The sequence below is a fragment of the Notothenia rossii genome, assembly GCF_949606895.1.
Source record: "Notothenia rossii genome assembly, chromosome: 10".
NCBI lineage: Eukaryota > Metazoa > Chordata > Actinopteri > Perciformes > Nototheniidae > Notothenia > Notothenia rossii.
The window spans coordinates 7,167,951-7,187,336 of NC_136908.1; the positions used below are offsets into that span (position 1 = coordinate 7,167,951).

The window sequence follows — 19,386 nt, forward strand, 5'->3', positions numbered from 1 at the left end:
CATTTGAAGCATATTAATATACAAACACTTCAATACCGTAGCCATGCCTACGGGAGCGATTTTTGCTAGTGTCTTGCTCAAGGACACATCGGCATGTGACCCAAAGTCCTATGCGGATGTTACTTTGGGTTACATCGGCATGTGACCCAAAGTCACATGCCGATGTAACCCAAAGACACATCGACATGTAACCCAAAGTAACATGCGCATAGGACTTCCTGTTTTCTTAATGCCTTACCTGGTAGAGAATAGGTAAAGAAACAGAAGAAAACAAACCCTATTCTCCAACACTTACTTTGTGTAAACGTCGGAACATGATAAATACCCGGTCTCACATTTTGTGAGTAGAGATGAACATTTGAAACATATTAATGTACAAACACTTCAATACCGTAGACATGCCTACGGGAGCAATTTGTGCTAAAGTGTCTTGCTCAAGGACACATCGACATGTGACCCAAAGTAACATGCGCATAGGACTTCCTGTTTTCTTAATGCCTTACCTGGTAGAGAATAGGTAAAGAAACAGAAGAAAACAAACCCTATTCTCCAATACTTACTTTGTGTAAACGTCGGAAAATGATAAATTCCCGGTCTCACATTTTGTGAGTAGAGATGAACATTTGAAACATATTAATGTACAAACACTTCAATACCGTAGCCATGCCTACGGGAGCGATTTTTGCTAGTGTCTTGCTCAAGGACACATCGGCATGTGACCCAAAGTCCTATGCGGATGTTACTTTGGGTTACATCGGCATGTGACCCAAAGTCACATGCCGATGTAACCCAAAGACACATCGACATGTAACCCAAAGTAACATGCGCATAGGACTTCCTGTTTTCTTAATGCCTTACCTGGTAGAGAATAGGTAAAGAAACAGAAGAAAACAAACCCTATTCTCCAACACTTACTTTGTGTAAACGTCGGAACATGATAAATACCCGGTCTCACATTTTGTGAGTAGAGATGAACATTTGAAACATATTAATGTACAAACACTTCAATACCGTAGACATGCCTACGGGAGCAATTTGTGCTAAAGTGTCTTGCTCAAGGACACATCGACATGTGACCCAAGGTCACATGCGTATAGGACTTCCTGTTTTCTTAATGCCTTACCTGGTAGAGAATAGGTAAAGAAACAGAAGAAAACAAACCCTATTCTCCAACACTTACTTTGTGTAAACGTCGGAACATGATAAATACCCGGTCTCACATTTTGTGAGTAGAGATGAACATTTGAAACATATTAATGTACAAACACTTCAATACCGTAGACATGCCTACGGGAGCAATTTGTGCTAAAGTGTCTTGCTCAAGGACACATCGACATGTGACCCAAGGTCACATGCGTATAGGACTTCCTGTTTTCTTAATGCCTTACCTGGTAGAGAATAGGTAAAGAAACAGAAGTAAACAAACCCTATTCTCCAATACTTACTTTGTGTAAACGTTGGAACATGATAAATACCTGGTCTCACATTTTGTGAGTAGAGATGGTCACACCTCAAGAATGAAACATCCGCCAATGATTTCTTAATGAACTATCTGCCAGAGAATAGGTAAAGAAACAGAAGAAAACTCAAATATATATATTACATTGCTAAAGTGTCTTGCTCAAAGACACATCGGCATGTGACCCAAAGTAACATGCGCATAGGACTTCCTGTTTTCTTAATGCCTTACCTGGTAGAGAATAGGTAAAGAAACAGAAGAAAACAAACCCTATTCTCCAATACTTACTTTGTGTAAACGTCGGAAAATGATAAATTCCCGGTCTCACATTTTGTGAGTAGAGATGAACATTTGAAACATATTAATGTACAAACACTTCAATACCGTAGCCATGCCTACGGGAGCGATTTTTGCTAGTGTCTTGCTCAAGGACACATCGGCATGTGACCCAAAGTCACATGCGTATAGGACTTCCTGTTTTCTTAATGGCTTACCTGGTAGAGAATAGGTAAAGAAACAGAAGAAAACAAACCCTATTCTCTAATACTTACTTTGTGGATGCAAATTTGCAGGCTAAATGTTCACAATCTATCGTTTTCTCATAACTGAAAAAGCCTATTTCACAGTGTTAACAAAAAGGAAGAAAGTCATCAGACTCCCCATGTCATTTAAATCCCTCCCAAATGTAGCACTGTCTTGCAAATACGCCGCTGCTTTGTCATATCAAACCTGTTAGTTTCCTTCATAATTAAAAATCCTCATCTTATTTAAAAAAACCTCTCAAAGTGATCACACTCCTACCCTCCTTGGCCTCCCCTATCCACATTAAGGGGAGACTGATCAGCCTGGAACTTATAGTCTGTCCCAACATTCCAGCATTCCAGAATGCCAACACTCCAAAGCACATTCTAAATGGCCATGGCCAACATTCTAAATGGCCATGGCCAACATTCTAAATGACCATATATGGGCAACATCCAAAATGACATCCCTTTCTCACTCTGATAAGGCTTCCTTCACATCTTCATCACATCATGGACCTCAATAAATAACATTAATTCGGAGCTAACCTTTTCAACACTCTATATTTAAAATCAAGCGTTCCACAGATACAGTATCTTCAGTGGTTGAAGAAGTAGTCATATTTCTAAAAAATACTGTCCTGCATCCTGCATTACTGAAGTAAAAGTATAAAAGTATCTGTATCATTCTGTAACTCTATCTATATGTTGTAATACCTCCTCCTCACCAGCAGGTGGCAACGTGAGTTTATATTATAGCTTGAGTCCCCATTAACTGTCTAAAGAGATAAGAACGTTTAGGTTAGTTCATCTGGGAATTGTTGTTCAATTTGTGTGGGTTCCAGCGCATGTGGGCATTAGAGGGAATGAAGTAGTGGATCAACTGGCAAAATGTGGTTTGAAAGCAAACCAGATTGATATTATGGTAGGCTACCCATCAGTAGAGCAGAAGTCAAATCTTTTACAAAAGTGTTTATCAAGCAACAATGGCAAAAACTATGGGACAGTAACACCAAAGGAAGACATTTATATCAGATACAAAGGGAAGTAGGAACAGGAAGCACTTGGGGGAGTAGTAGAAGAGAGCAGAGCATTAACAGCAGGATAAAATTGGGACACTCTGGACTAAACTCATCACTGCATCTGATTGGAAAACATCCAAATGGCAATTGTGATGGTTGCCAACAACCAGAGACAATACATCATGTATTTTTTAGCTGCCCGGATTATAACAGACAAAGATTCATTCTGAAAACTGCACTGGAACAACTCAACATCAAGGACATGGATTTCAAGGCAATATTTGAAAGTAAATCAAGAAATGAAGCAAACAAGCTGATCTTCAAATTCCTCAAAAGCACTGGTCTGAGGACAAGGATTTAGTATGAACATTTAATAACTAAACAGTAGGTGGCGATATATGCTCCAAGTGGAAGCGATTCGCCATTTAAATAAAAGAAGAAGACTGTCTAAAGAGTAAAACATAAATTCCGTTTTTTTGTTTGCATCTATCTGGTGGTCTCTCTTCAGTAGCAACAGAAGGACTGAAAGCTGACATCATGGCCGAGAACATGACCCTACTGTGGGGCTCCGGCTCTCCGCCCTGCTGGAGGGTGATGATCGCTCTGGAGGAGAAGAACCTGCAGGGATACAACCACAAACTGCTCTCCTTTGAGAACATGGAGCACAAGTCCCAAGAAGTTTTAGATATAAATGCCAGGGGACAGGTATGGAGTAGCCTAAATCCATTGTAACCTGCAAAATATACAATTAGTTAAGACCAATACTACCCTATTTTATTTTCCCTCTCCCAAAATAACGCATACTATCGGTAACCGCTTGTAGCCATTGCAAACGCTAGCTACACTTCCTCCATTTTCCTAATCCCTGATAGACAACCTAGAGCCAAACTCCATTAAAAAAAACATACCTATTTAATGTGTTTCTATGTACCAGCAACAATATATTCTTACTGAAACTCAACTGAATGATTAAGAACAATAGTGAGGATGTGCTTTTTAATTCGGCGTATATTAAATGTACTAAAAGCTTTTGTATCTGGATCAATGTAACGTTACGGTTTATTTTGCCTACTAAGTGCCTTTCACATCTTTGACCATAGAGGGCAGTAAAGACCAACCTAAAACAGATATATGTCTGCTACCTGCACGCCGACATTATCATAACGCCTTTATGTGTCACTTGAAGTCTTAAGTATTTGTTTATGTGGTATTTATTTACCGGCAAAATAAGATAAGACTTAATTGATTTTTTGAATGAAGGTAGTTTGGAGTTAACCGTTCTTCTGAGCTACGCCACTTCAATAGAAGCAGCTCAAGTTCATCACCAGTAATTTGAGGTGGAAGAACTTAAGTACTCTCAAATATTTTATTTGAGTAAAAGTAGAAGCACCAGAGTGTAGGAATACTAAATAATGTTACAAGTAACCCAGTAAGTCCTGCAATCAAAACGTTACTGAAGTAGCAGTACAAAAGTATTATAATCAAAATATAATTAAAGTACCAAAAGTAAAAATACTCATCATACAGATGGTCCATTTCAGAATAATATAAATTACATCTTCTTCTTCTTCTTCTTCTTCTTCTTCTTCTTCTTCTTCTTCTTCTTCTTCTTCTTCTTCTTCTTCTTCTTCTTATTATTATTATTATTGATGCATTAGTGTTATCAAGGCTGGTAAAGGTGCAGCTAATTATTTTTTATATATTAAAGTTATTACAAAATAAATGTTGTGGAGATCTCAACATTTTACTGAAGAACGGTACATGAATAAAAGACATGATCAAAGGCACTTGCATTAAAAACAGGTCACATACTGTAATAAAGTCAGCTAACCTAACCAACATGTTTTGTTAAAACCTGAGCGTATGCAGCAGTTGTTCCCCAAGAGCTCAGCAGGTTGTCTTAATTAGCTCCCTATGGCTGTATCATTAAAACAGGGTGGATGACGATTAGGCTATCTTCATCTCTGAAATCATTTGTCTTGCTCACATTATGACCTGTTTTGTTTTTTAAAGCTTCCATCTTTCAAACATGGAGACAACAACGTGAATGAATCCTATGCAGCTTGTTTTTACCTGGAGGTGAGAGAGCCTGTGCACAACTATAAAATATCAATTAAAGAGGACATTATACAAATAGCAAAAGCATGCAATACACACTAATTCCAACATTATGATGTGTGGCATCGACGATGTGTCTTTTCTCTCTGAATGGCAGAGTCAGTTTAAGTCTCAGGGAACCGAACTGATCCCAGACGGCGCTGCAGAACAAGCTCTGATGTACCAGCGCATGTTTGAGGGTCTCACATTCTACGAAAAACTCAGTAAGACCCACATTTAATCCCTTTTAAATACCCTTTCAATACAAGCAACGATAATAGTTTCTGGCAGATTTAGCAAAGTAAGATTAATTGTATTATCTAGCCTATTTTTTTTTTGTCTGAAAATCCAAATAAAAGATGTTTAATTGTTAGGATGAACATGGGCACATAGTTTATTTTGAGGCCCGTGTACTTCTCCATGCTGAGAATACTCCCTGCAACAAATGTGTATTAAACCATGGACACAAATTCTTCTTCTAACACTTATTTGAGTAAAGTTTGTTAAAAATGTTTTTGCCCACCAAACTTAAAAAAACAACAACTATAATGTCGATTGGATATATTGACAATAAGAACTTTATCTTTGAAACAATACATTTTTGGTGTTTGCAAATGCTACACTTTTTGCAATACTCAAGGGAAATGAGCTCATACACCCAGAAAAGCTCTTTTCCTTTAATATGTATGTGTTTTTCTTTTTTTCTAGACGCAGTTATCTACTACACCTGGTTTGTCCCTGAAGAAGAGAGGCATGACTCGGCTCTGAAGAGAAACAAGGAAGCTCTGACCGCTGAACTCCAGCTCTGGGAGGGCTACCTGCAGAAGGTAGAGTGTGCACAGTACACACACACCAACAAGCAAAATAAAACATGCATAGTCTCGTTGAAACATGCTATCTGTCACCTCTCTCTTTCTAGCTGGGCTCGGCCTCTAACCTGGCAGGACCTTCCTTCTCTCTGGCTGATGTGACAGTTTTTCCAACTGTTGCTACTCTGTTCCGGTTTGGGTAAGTGGGAAAACGCTGTTGCATTTATCTAGAAGTTGCACAAACCACTAAAAGTGATCAGAATCAGAAACAGGTTTATTCCCAGGTAGGTTTACACGTTAGAGGAATTTGACTTAGTGTCATGGTGCATAAAAACAAGAAGTAAAAACACAGGTAGAAAAAAAAAAATATATATATATATATATAGTAAAATATAACAGTATCTACATTGCAATGGAGTGGAATAGAGGAATACAATATGGAATAAAAATCAACTCTAATACAAAATATTGTTGCATAGAGTCTATGATGTGGCTGAGGTAAAGTGTCAGTGGGGGGGCGGGCCTTGTTTAGGAGGCGGAGCGGAGGTAGCATTCGATTTCAACTTTACCTTCTTTCTGATCTGCAGGCTGTCTGCTGAGCGTTACCCCAAACTGGGAGAGTACTACGCTCTGCTGAAGGACCGCCCCAGCATCAAAGCCAGCTGGCCTCCTCACTGGCTGGAGAACCCCAAGGGACAGGACACACTGAAAGACATCTGAGACCCTCACACACAGTCACCTCAGTCACGTCTGCTTGTGATGCTTTTGCTTATTGCAAGACAGCCCTTTCATTTTTCAGAAAAGAAACCGTGTTGAGGTTACGATAAAAGATTTGTATGTTCCAAATATATCATTGTTCCAAGAGCAGACATTTTTTTTTGTTCATTTAGATTTTACATTTAATTAAAAGGCTGTGTTTCTGTTAAATCTTGGACAACAAATCAGTTGGTAAACACAGGCTATGTTAAAATAATAAGCAATTTTTCGTATATCAGTTACTCACCCTGTGCTACCTTGAATTCTTGAATTTAACTTATTCTCTCGTCACAATGAACGCAAAATCTAAAATCAGGGAAAATGTTGAATGAATTGAAATAAATAGGGGCTTGCTCAATGTAATCCAACTCGGATCAGCCATGCAATGCAAGAAAAATAATGTTTGTTTGTGAATTTAAGGTAAAACAGGATCCGATATTGATAAAAATTGCAACATTTGGCCTTGAAGTATTAATTCAAAAATGTAAGTCCTTCACCATTCATCATTTGGATATTATTTAGCGTTGTTTGTTGTCAAGTTAGAAGGTGTGTTTGACTAACATCAATATCAGTTTACTAATGCCTTTACCCGCCACTATAAGAGTACTTTAATGCATTTTTGCTTATGAAGCTAGTTCTTTAGGTTGATTGGGTTTCTACCAATTTTGCACTAAATATCCTCCACTAAAACATGTCTTGCATGCTGTTTGTATGCAATGCAATTTAAACCCATATATTGGCTCTAGAATTCCACTGGGAAAAATAAAAACCAATATGTGACTGCTGGAGATGTGATGTCTAAGAGTAATGATGTATTAATGTTTAAACCTTACTGTTGCTGAACATTGAATTAACCCAATAAATACCACTGTTCAAGGTCAAGTCTGGAATAGTTATTTAATCTCACACATCAATAAATAAATTAGGCCGCGTCTATAAAACCATGACCCAGTTTATTTCATTGCCCACGCTCTGAACAAAGGAGAGTGAAATGCTGTGTTACCATGACTTTGCATACAAGATATTAAATCGTTTGCATGCAATCCAAAGGATATCACTTATGTAAAGTGCACACCTTAAAAAAAACATAGCTGTGCCTCTTCTTTGTTGAGTGGTTTTTATTTGCTTAGAAACTTTGGTTCAGGTCCTGAAAACTCTACCACAGCAACAGCAGCTGGGGATCAGAGCTCCCTCTGTTATCAGCTTTGTCATTTTATTTGAAACTGATAAAATAACTTTACTGGCTCCAGCAAACTGCTGCCTCTGCGACATGATGCACTGCATGCTTCTGGTTGTGAGAACATAAGAAATACTCTGGTAATATGTGTAAACATTTATCTGATCTGAAGTCTTTATTCACTATTGTAGGATCAGTGTTTGGAAACCAAAGTGAAAAGAGTAACACATGAATCAGTATCCTAGTTTCCTTTAAAAGTCTAAAGACACTGCCACTCTTCATTGATAATGAATATTGCTGATATTCAGCCTACAACAGAAAATAAATCCGGCACGAGGACACATTTTCGGACTTAAATTCAGGTCAGGTCAATCCCGTAGGCCGAGGGCTGTTTGGGCACTGACATCACAATCCTCTCCAAACATCCCAATCAGCCGCCAGTCTCATGTCCTCCACCACCCGGACACCTCTTTATGTCTCCATTCTCCTCTTGGCCTTCCTGCACCTCTTCTCCATGTATTGCACCGTGCATGATGGTATTTGCTTGGGACCTGTTTGATCTTCTCTATAATGCCTCCGTGTCAGCTGTGGTCGTCGAACCATTCATCCCAATCTCATGAAAGCAATATCAGGAACGCCTTGAGGGAATCTCTTTGGAACAAACATTACCACCACGAGGCTGTTATCCTAGTTTTTCATGTCCATGAGAAGAATACATACTGTACATGTATTGGCAAAATAGCTTAGCAAATGACTGGCTTCACGTGTTTGCGGTTATTGTATTTGAAAAATGTCTCCTTCCAAACCTAAAACACGGTGCACTTACCCAGTAGAGAGGCTACTACAACCACTCATTTATTTATCCTTTGTACAGTGTGATCAGTCGTCTCTATGGCATGTGTACACAGGACACAAGCCAGCATATTAAAAGTGTTCTAGTTATAAGTAAAGCAGAACCTTTGTGCATTACCAAATATAAAACTGTTGTATTGTAAACACCATTCCCTTTATTATTACTCTGGGTGTGTTTTTTCTAAAGAAACTGTTCGTCATGCTAGCAAAGCAAAATGAAGAGAAGGAGCTGACACATGCACACACAAGAAAGACAACCTGCATACTGAAGAAGAAATGCCATTGTCAAGAATGTTATAAGATGAGACGATATGAAAAGTTGGAAAGTCACCAGTGCAAAGTCACACACACGCCGTCATGAAATATGGAGAAACGGATGCGGTCACATGATGTTAGGGATTTTTTTTTTGCTACTTTGCAAAGTTAAATTGTGAATGCAGACCATGTTCAGACCAAACTGGTGGAGATAGTGATTTCCAAATGTTTAAATATATGACTCATGTCATGAACAATGTGTTGATACTTGCAGGTCCACACTGTTTAGAGTTCAAAGACTGGCTCAGAGAAAGAGGCACAAACAATCTACATATTATGTGAAAATGTGAACAGTGGGCGCTCTCTTTTGATATCACACTCAAATGTAGGGTTAATTTGAACAGGTGCTGTGTTTTCATCCAGTAGCGACTTCATTGTTTAGATTAGATAAAGTGCCCGAGCCGGTTTCCTCTTTGGGTGCAGGGCTGAGTGAAAAGTGCTGAGTCACCATGAGATTTCAACAGTCAAATTTCCGGATGATGAAACGAGCACTATGGGTAGAACAGAAGTAAATCACTGCAAGAATAAATCAACAACAATAAACCAAGATTATATTTATTATTTACTATTTTAAGTAATGCTAGTTAGAATGCTAGTACAATCACTTTTTATTAGAACATACTAAGTTCACTGACTATGGCTATTGTAAATTACATTTCGAGTTTATAGGTGTTATTATTATAGGTACACAACATCTATTGTTATTATTTCAGTGTTTTATTCAAGTTTGTCTTTCCTTTTTTTCCATCATGTCATTGTCACGTCTGCAAAACTGGGATCAAAGAGTATTCAGGCAAGCAAGAGAAGTATCCCCTCCTCATATGTGACTTTACTAATGCCTGTGAATACAATTAACTTAAAGCATGATCCACATTACATTAGTTTAATGCAGCTACTGAAATATTCAATATTATAATATGACATCACGTTGTATTGACCTAACAGGTTAACATACTTGGATAGGGTGTGAACCATCTTAACTTTCTTGAATCGCAGATCTTTGGTGATAACACAAAAATGGGATGGGCCGTAACTCCACCAATGGATGCAAAGGAGTGGAGCTTGTTATATAAGCATGCATCTCACTCATTCCACATACAAGTTACAACTTCTCCCTCCACTTTCAGCATCAGGTGTTGCAGTCCACTCTTAAACCATGGCCAAGGAAATGACTCTGCTGTGGGGCTCCGGCTCTCCCCCCTGCTGGAGGGTGATGATCGTCCTGGAGGAGAAGAACCTGAAGGGATACAACCAGAAACTGCTCTCCTTCGAGAAAGGGGAGCACAAGTCAAGCCAAGTCATGGAAATGAACCCTAGGGGACAGGTACGTTTACTAAACATTACCGAGAGATAATGAACGTTCTCCTATAGTGTCAGTCTTCTTTTTCTTGCATGCACACTGTATTATTTTTTTTAATAACAATGTGTTTTTTCCACTCTTTTTCTCTCAGCTTCCTGCCTTCAAACACAACGATCATGTCCTAAATGAGTCCTACGCTGCCTGCTTTTACCTGGAGGTAAGCAACTGGTCCCATTGTTCATCTTGCACCCCTACTTAATTTTTTATGAAGACATATAACACCAAGGAGTTAACATGCAGGAAGGGTCCCTTGTGAAGTTTTCAACAATGCCTCAAAGACAAAGAGTCACCTTACTCCTCCAGACGGAGAGAAACCGGAGCTCCTTGCAGCTGTGATCATAATGGTCGTTCTTTCAATGTCTCCAACAACAGAGCCAGTACCAATCCCAGGGAAACAAGCTGATCCCTGAGTGCCCAGCTGAGAAGGCCATGATGTACCAGCGCATGTTTGAGGCTAACACGCTCGGCCAGAAAATGGGTATGTTGATCCTGACATGCAAAGCAGACGGTTGACCCTGCAAATGTATAATAACAATAATACATTGCCATTACATTTTGAGCCAATTAGACTTAGTTTAATGTCTAACCAGGCTGCTACTGCTCTTTCTCAGTCATATCTTTATGACTTACCTGATGTAGTTAGAGTGGTGCCTTATGGGACTTTGAGCTGGATTGCTCTTGGCAACAAACCCTGTGCTCTGCGGCCTTCAGACCTCTGAGACTTCATGGCTTCACTGAATCTCCGAGGGAGCTCAACTACACCCAAAGGACCTGACTAATGAGCTGTGTATTCACAAAACGTAGCCATTGTATCATGCATTCATTGTATGTGGTGCACCCCTTAAAAGAGCCAAGAGGTCACAATAGTAATCCTACAAAGGATCACATGTACTTCAGACTGGCTTGCATGCAGAGCTCAAGTCATGAGACATTCCGTTTTGGGGGAGGGGTGAAAAATAAAGGAAGCTACACTCCTAATAATTTACAATCAAGTTGGGCATACATTGTAAATACAGTTTAGTGAGTATAGTGCTGTATAAGTGGGCTGCTGCAAACTTTATTTCCGACTTTTTTACAGTTTGAAATTGATGTTACGTAATCATGTCCTTACGCCACCTTTAGCTGCCATGGGACAGGAAAAACAATCATTACAATGTGGGAGTGGATGTTTGCACAATGAGTGTTTGTTTAAACATTATTGTTATCGCTCATACGTCCGAGAGCCACCCTCACGACTGAATGCCTGTTTTTTACATTTTTCAGCTGACGTTATCTACTACAACTGGAAGGTCCCGGAGGCAGAGAGACACGACTCTGCTCTGAAGAGAAACAAGGAGGCCCTGACTGCTGAGATCAAGCTGTGGGAGGGATACATGCAGAAGGTGAATACATACATGCTGTACACTCAAACGCACATGACAAAAGATACAGAACTGCAGAGGAGAAGTTACACATGCTCAGCTTTGTTAAAACAAACTAAATTACATGTTGAATGCAAGGAATGTTGCTAGAGCAGCAGCAGCAACATTTTGAAGCTGGATTCATACCATCAACAGCAGAGAGAGAGAATTAGAGGGATGAAACCCTCTTTAATGGGCACATGCAGAGCACACGGCACACACAGTGAAATGTGTTCTCTGCTTTTAACCCATCCTAATACCAGGAGCAAATGGTTAGCTTAGCAACAAGAGTAAACACACAGGGAAAAAGGTAACTTGTTCCTGTTCAAATGTAAAATAAACAACTACCTCCACCTCTAATGATTGTTAATTAACTTAAATTATATATTCAGATCAAATTGTAAAACTAAGAATATGTGGTTCAGCCATGCTAGCTGTTCCCCACTGGTTCCAGTTAAGCTAAGCTAACTGACTGCTGGCTCCAGCTTCATAGTATCTTGACATTAGAGTAGTTTCAATATTCTGTAAACAAAAATCCATTAAATAACTAAATAGACAGGCAACCAGGAAGTCACTGCTTCTAGTGAATTAATAGTCAAGCACCCACCAGTAACCCTACATCTTCTTGCTATAACTTTACTGATTATACATGCTAATAGGTAAGCTTTAGAGATGCTGGTTGTTACATTTAGGTGCCTGTGGATAGAGCCAGGCTAGCTGTGTGTTGTTAGCTTCATAGCATAGAGAATTGTAGCCTAAGGGTAATTGGATCAAATAGGTAGCCCATTTTGGCAGCTTTCATGAGTATCAGTATCAGATCTGCCCTTCAGCACATGAATCTTTCCCTAACTCCTTTTTTAAATTTGTTTTCTAGGCATCTGGCCCTTTTGTGGCAGGAAAGAACTTTTCACTGGCGGATGTGATGGTTTTTCCAGGCATCGCTTATCTCTACCGCTTTGGGTATGTGCATTAAATCACTGAAAATGACTTAAAACTGCTTGACAATATGAATGCATGGATAACCAAGTATACCATACAAAGAGAAAACATCTGTAATTTGAAGTTAACACCATCTTGTATTCCTTCTTTAGGTTTTGTGAAGAGCGTTACCCAAAATTGGCAGCTTACTATAACTCTCTGAAGGACAGATCCAGCATCAAAACCTCCTGGCCTCCGACCTGGCTGGAGAGCCCAGGACAGGACCTCCTGAAAGACATCTGAGACTGAGATTTGTCACCACTCCTTGCCTTGCACTTATCTAGCTGCCGCATCTTTAGGAAATGTGCACTGCTCCTACTGTTGTTATTCCTTTACATAATGTGCTTGACTTAAACTGTGGATACTGTTGTGCTTATAACGAAAAACAATAAAAAATTGATTGTTGAAAGTTTCTGTGCTTTTATTATTCAGTTTACACAGAGCCAACTTGATGCCCATGTTTGACTGGAATATGTTTTACAGAAGTCTGTGTCTCGGGGAGCTATATAGTATGTTTCTACACAAAGATATTTGACCATATTAAATCTAGTGTCTCACTGGAAGTTTGAAGGTTTGCCAGCAGATGGCGCTAAACCCAAATAAACAACTGCTGCTTTTACACTCCTTTGACTTGGCTTTGCATTTAGCTGCCTGACCCTGCAGATGTTCTGTCTTTCCCTGTATGTCCCAAAGGTGGCAACACACTGTAAAAAGATAATTAACCTTCAATGTTTTCATTTAAAAACATTGATAGACTCATATCACCTTTAATGGTGTTTTGTTTTTAGAAACACTTTAACAATATACTGAGGTCAAAGTACCGGTTTTAAATGTGGGTCCGGGGTTAAGCACCCAATAATAACATAGTTTGTCTTTGGCTATGCTCAAAGTCCTTTTTAATCTTTTTAGGTCAACTGAGCAAAAGTAAACATTTACATATTGTGAACTCAGCAATGTTACATGTTACACTAATGCATCCCTGTACAGTTGCAAAACGAACTATTTAACTGCAGTTATATGGAAACAAACATAATACATTTTAAAACGTGCTGCTTAAGCATAACATGTGGCAGGGTTCTGCATGCCATAATAAAAAAAAGCATACTAATTATAAAACAGCAACATCAGTGATCACATTACGGTAAATTGTAAAAAAAAAATAAGGAAAAGGTCAACTGAGGAAAAGTAAACAGTGTTACATAAGTGATTCTGGACTTTGAAAAGGCTAATAGATTTAAAGGTTCATAGTTCGTGAACAGCCTTTTAGTTCATTTGCAACTTGGATGATTACTGCAGTTGCAGAAACAGCTGTTTCACTGCAGTTGTGCTTCAAGAATCTGTATTGGTTTCCAAACTGAGAAGATGGAAACACATTTAATTTTGGTTGGTCTGCTGTCTCTCTGCAGCCTCTCCTTAAGTCAAGGTAATTACCCTACATTATATATATTGTAATTTGACCATTCGTGTGTGGCAGAGCATATTTACCATGTACATTTCTTTAGTTTGTAACACACAGCTTCTGGAGAATGTGGATTTCCCAGGAACGGACATCAAATTTGAATACTCTCCAGATGTTGACCACTGTCAGCAGCTTTGCACCCAGCACCCTTCCTGTCTCTTCTTTACCTTCGTACGCCCTGACTGGACAGGAGATTTGAGGTATGGCAAGCAGTACCCAAGTAATTAGAAATACATTAGTAAGTTATATTTTCCTGTGAATTTTGACTTCTCTTTCAGAAAACAGTGAGAATCATTTTTAACTCAGAAAACTAGAACTGGAAAATTGGACCAATAATTCAAACCCAACTTTTGTATCCATTTCAAGCTTTTTTTCTAATCTCAATCCTGAACTCAATGTAAATGAAAAAACAAACATGCAGATTATTATATTAGCTCTTTCATAGACTACATTATAGGTATTGTCTTTAAAAATGGCTCTATTTGCTAATTGGGTACGTTTTGTGGGTACTAGTTATTTTGACTATCATTGGTGTCTGTTGGATTTTTAAAGGTTTTAAGTAAAAAGGCCCAATCATCTCTGCAGGCATTTCTACTGCTACTTAAAGACCACTGCTTCTGGAAATGTTACAGTTCAGAAACCATTAGAGGGCGTCACCTCTGGGTTTTCTCTCAAAGCCTGCACCCCAGAATTACGTAAGCTAAAAAAACAGTTTATAACCAATATGAAGAGCATTAGTTAATAAGCTATATGTGATAACACTCATTTACTCTCTGTCTCTGTCTGCCAGAGCCTTGTCTGCCTATTGTGTACCCCGATGTGGACTTCTTGGGGGCCGACTACACTGCTTTGTTCACAGCGGACCATGAGGAGTGCCAGAGAGCCTGCACCCAAGACCCTGGCTGTCAGTTCTTTACTTTTGTACATGAAGACTTTGGATCAGAGACTATCAGGTAAACCGGGATCAACACTGCTGTAGAAAAGTGCCTTTAGCCATGCTCTTAAACGGCCAGAAAGGCTATGGCTTCAAAAACTGTAGTCCACAAACCAGTGGGTGACGTCCAGTTGACTATGTCCACTTCTTATACACAATCTTGTGATAATGATACCAGGATGGTAACAGAGTGAAGATGTTGCTCTTGCACCAGAAGGTTGGCCACATGTGATAGGCTCTCTACAATGCCCTAAATATGTTTTTTCATGTGTTGTTTTAGGTTCAAGTGCCACCTTAAATATAGCCCGTCAATACCAGTTCCTCCGATTGTGGAAAAACAGACTGGTGTAGTATCTGGATTCTCCCAAAACGTGCATCTGCCTCAACAGTCTACCACAGGTACACAAGCAGTCATATCAAAACCATTAGGTAAACGTCCTGTACGTTTCTAAGCATATTTTTTGAATGTGTTACTCGTGTTTCTTACAGCATGTGAGGGCAAGCTTTTTCGATCCATAAGCGTCCCGCAAAGCAACCTGAAGACTCTTCCTGGTGTCAGTCCTGATCACTGTCGGGCGTTGTGCTCTGCTCATCCATCCTGCACCTTCTTCACTTTCGACAGGTATCTCTCCTTTCCTATGTATCCATAAGAACATGCAATGAGGTATCATAGAGTGTCTATTATTACTAGCCAATGTGTTGTTTTAGAAAGTATCTTAACTCACCTCTCTGTGATGATTTTATTTTATTAAGGGTTTTATTTGCTTTCTTTCATGCAGTAATGAATTTAAATGTCACCTGAAGAACAACAAAGACAAAATGGAGACAATAGCTAAAGAAGGATCCACAACTGGTTTTCCTGAACGCTTCTGTCAGCTGGATGAGAGTATGTATCACTGATCAACGCTAACACTGTCAGATAGGGAAAGCTTTCAGTGCAACATCTGCAATAGCTTTGGTTTGATGATGGACTCATTCAAACAATTGAATGTAGATAGTGTTAAATGTAGATTCGTTGAACAGGGGTTGAATGTGGTGCTTATGCATATTCAGCAGAGGTGAAAAAAGTACTCGGATCCTTTTCTTAAGTAAAAGTAGAAATGCTATGGACTGAAAATACTTATTGCAAGCAAAAATCCAGAATTCAAAGTAGAAGTACAGATTATCAGCAAACTGCACTCAAAATATGCATGTGGAGCCTATGTTACATACTTAGAACATAATATGGAGCACTGCTAATATATAAGAACAACCCAGTATACTCATTTACATTTATTTAAAACTCATAGTTACTTTGAGATATTGTGATACTGTATCACAATATCTAAAAGTAACTATGAGTGTTAAATAAATGTAAAAAGTCTATATTTGTCTTCAAAATGTATATTAGTAACATCAAATGTAAATGCTCATGTAAAGTACAATCATGTATAAATAGTACTTATGTATTGTACTTCAGTAAATGTATTTAGTTAGATAGTCATTGTGTTGCATACAGGCACCCCTGTTTGAAGAAATAGAGGAATACAGTATTGGCATACATTTATTAGTTCCCTCTGTGGGACTAAAAACTAATCAAAATGCATGTATTTATGTGGTGTAGCCTGCAGTAGAAGTTCTCTCTGGTTCTCTCTGCTTACAGATTGGCTTAAAGTTGCTCACGAAGGAGTGGATCTCCGAAGTTCTGATATCCGTTTTGAGCTGATGGACGATGCAGACTCCTGTCAGAGGAAATGTACTGAGGATCCTCTCTGCCAGTTCTACACCTACGTCAATGAAGCCTCCAATTACCGGGATCACTGGTACAGTATAGTATGCATGCAAAAGAGAAACACGTTTTGTATTTAAAAAATACAATTGAGGTAATCTTTTAACATTAAATCCTCATTGTAACACACTTTATAATTTGATTACAGCTGCATTTATGGTGAATAATTGAGATTGTGTTGATTGTGTGTTCTAGGCGTCGCTGCTATTTCAAGCGTACCATCACCATGCCTGCTCCGCCTAAAATCACCAAACTTGAGAAGGTTACATCCGGCTTCCAGCTGAGGTCCTGTATGTAGACTGCTTCACACACACGTCGTGTAGATTTAAGCAGCACTGTTTGATTTCTGTCTAAACTGCAGAGGATTATTTTTGTGTGAAAACAAGAGTAATAAACAGAAAGAATACCAGTTTGCTTTCAGCCTGCTTTATTCAACTAAAAGCGAACTAATCACACAATCACTTTACAGAATTCATCGAGATTTTGAGGAAGATGTATGACAATGAAAACTGTCTAATTTCGTCAGTTTAGCCGTTACATCTCCTTGTTTTCTCTTGTCCTTTCTCTTTTGAGTGCCGCTCTTGTGCTTCGGTTTGCTGTAGGCCTACTTTATAAATGCAAGCTATTCAATTGTTTATAATGCTGCCAAACTTGCTGCTTCTAGCTACAGTACCTATAACTTTTGAGGTTGATGAAACGGTAGCTCGTCACGCAAGGTATCACATGACATGAAAGGGAGCGAGGTCATTGGACAGACTAATTACAAATTAATTTAGGTTGCTTGGTTACTTTGAAGATAATATGCATTCACTATGACAATATCATGCTATTACTAGGAGTGTTCTATAGTGTGTTCAAAAAACAACTAAACACTATATATTATAGTTATACTATTTAAAATAATATAGGAATACTAAAAAGATCTAGATACATAGTATTACTATTGAAATATTATAGGGCTACTAGCCAATAAAATGGCACTACAGAAAAAACTAGTAATACGATAGCTGGTGAAAAATACTACAGAACACTACAAACTTACTATCGGATACTATACAACTCTTACAGTATACTATAGTAATACTATAGTTCATTTCGTAAGGGAAGTGCGTACAGCAGACAGTAGCTAGCAGTTTTCGACAGATACAGCCCACTCAAAAATGTATTGTTCAACTGATATTGCTGCTGTCACTCCTCGGCTCTTGGTAGTTCAGGCATTTATCAAACCTGGCAACTCCAGGTTTCCTGGCAGCTGTCAATCAAAGTCCAGTGGCTCCGCCCCAAAGTGTCAGAAACTTTTCACGCGCGCGCACACAGACTCCGCGAGCGAGTGAAGCTGACACTCCCGCGAGCGAACAAGACGGCTGTCTCTCTCGTGAGTGAGCGCATAGCCGCTCGCGGGGGTTTAATCTGAACCTCTCTTTCCCCCCCCCCTCTCCTGCTGTCTCCATCTGATCTCTGATCTCTCTCTCCTGTCCGATTTGACTTTACTCGCGTGTATGGCTGACTGCCTGCGTGTCAAAGGACACCTAAACAATAAGCAACATTTTGACCGGAGAGATTTAGATTTACAGGAGGAGAGGCGGGGCTATGGCGTATAGGACGTACACACTCAATCAATCAATCAATCAATCAATCAATGTTTATTTATATAGCCCAATATCACAAATGTTACATTTGTCTCAGTGGACTTCACAGTTTGTACAGAATATCAGTATGACAATACGACACCCTCTGTCCTTAGACCCTCACATCATACAAGAAAAAACTTCCAAAAAATGAAAAAAACCCACAGTTTAAAGGGAAAAATGGGAGAAACCTCAGGGAGAGCAACAGAGGAGGGATCCCTCTCCCAGGACGGACAGACATGCAATAGATGCCGTGTGTAAATCGAAGAGATAATACATTTTACAGCGTATGTAGACCAAATGTTTGGAAATGCATGTGTCTATAATAAGAAGATGTCAACAATCCTGGGAGCCATCAGAGAAGTAGTAGTAGAGAGTCAGGCAGGACCGCAGAGACAGGTTCAGCCACGACTCGAAGTCCAGGACTCAATCCAGAACTCAGGATAGAGGATCCAGGACACAAGACCACAGCAACAGGATCAGCCACGACTCAGGATCCCGGTGTAGAAATGTTGGGGAAGCTGGGTTATTCGGAACATGAGAGTACACAGGTACAGACTGACAGAAGGATTTCCAATCAATTATCAATTAGCCAATTGATGATCCAGTCTGCCCTGGTTGACAGTCGCAACGGGAATAGGGGGCCCCGCCCTTCCCCGAGGGTGCAGCAAATACTTTGTCCACGGCCCCCAGAAACGGCGGGGTCCGGGTCAGTCCGGGTCCGGGTCCTTCTCCAGATCTTTTATTATTTTATATTTTTTATATTTCAAATTCCTCCGCGTATCACTAGCACTGGCAAACAAGTGGGATGACAACAGTGCGATTCGAGTCCGACAGGACAAAAAAAAAAA

The 19,386-nt window shown here is 39.4% G+C and overlaps 3 protein-coding genes across 3 annotated transcripts; all 3 read left to right on the forward strand.

Moving 5' to 3' along the window:
* The first annotated feature begins 3,430 nt into the window (after positions 1-3,430).
* Positions 3,431-7,546, forward strand: LOC307021772 (glutathione S-transferase A-like). Its single transcript, XM_079654197.1, has 6 exons — positions 3,431-3,707; positions 5,016-5,081; positions 5,218-5,323; positions 5,808-5,926; positions 6,019-6,107; positions 6,496-7,546. The coding sequence occupies exons 1-6, from the start codon at positions 3,540-3,542 to the stop codon at positions 6,626-6,628; spliced, it is 681 nt and encodes a 226-aa protein (XP_079510323.1). The 5' UTR covers positions 3,431-3,539; the 3' UTR covers positions 6,629-7,546.
* A 2,537-nt stretch (positions 7,547-10,083) lies between these two features.
* On the forward strand, positions 10,084-13,155 carry LOC307021773 (glutathione S-transferase A-like). Its single transcript, XM_079654198.1, has 6 exons — positions 10,084-10,332; positions 10,460-10,525; positions 10,741-10,846; positions 11,632-11,750; positions 12,643-12,728; positions 12,860-13,155. Exons 1-6 carry the CDS (start codon positions 10,165-10,167, stop codon positions 12,987-12,989), a joined length of 675 nt encoding a protein of 224 aa, XP_079510324.1. The 5' UTR covers positions 10,084-10,164; the 3' UTR covers positions 12,990-13,155.
* Positions 13,156-13,998: 843 nt separating this feature from the next.
* Positions 13,999-17,316, forward strand: LOC307023255 (plasma kallikrein-like). The gene is made up of 9 exons (XM_079656414.1): positions 13,999-14,169; positions 14,249-14,405; positions 14,791-14,900; positions 14,996-15,158; positions 15,420-15,538; positions 15,629-15,761; positions 15,919-16,025; positions 16,782-16,941; positions 17,103-17,316. The coding sequence occupies exons 1-9, from the start codon at positions 14,109-14,111 to the stop codon at positions 17,203-17,205; spliced, it is 1,113 nt and encodes a 370-aa protein (XP_079512540.1). The 5' UTR covers positions 13,999-14,108; the 3' UTR covers positions 17,206-17,316.
* The last annotated feature ends 2,070 nt before the right edge of the window (positions 17,317-19,386 follow it).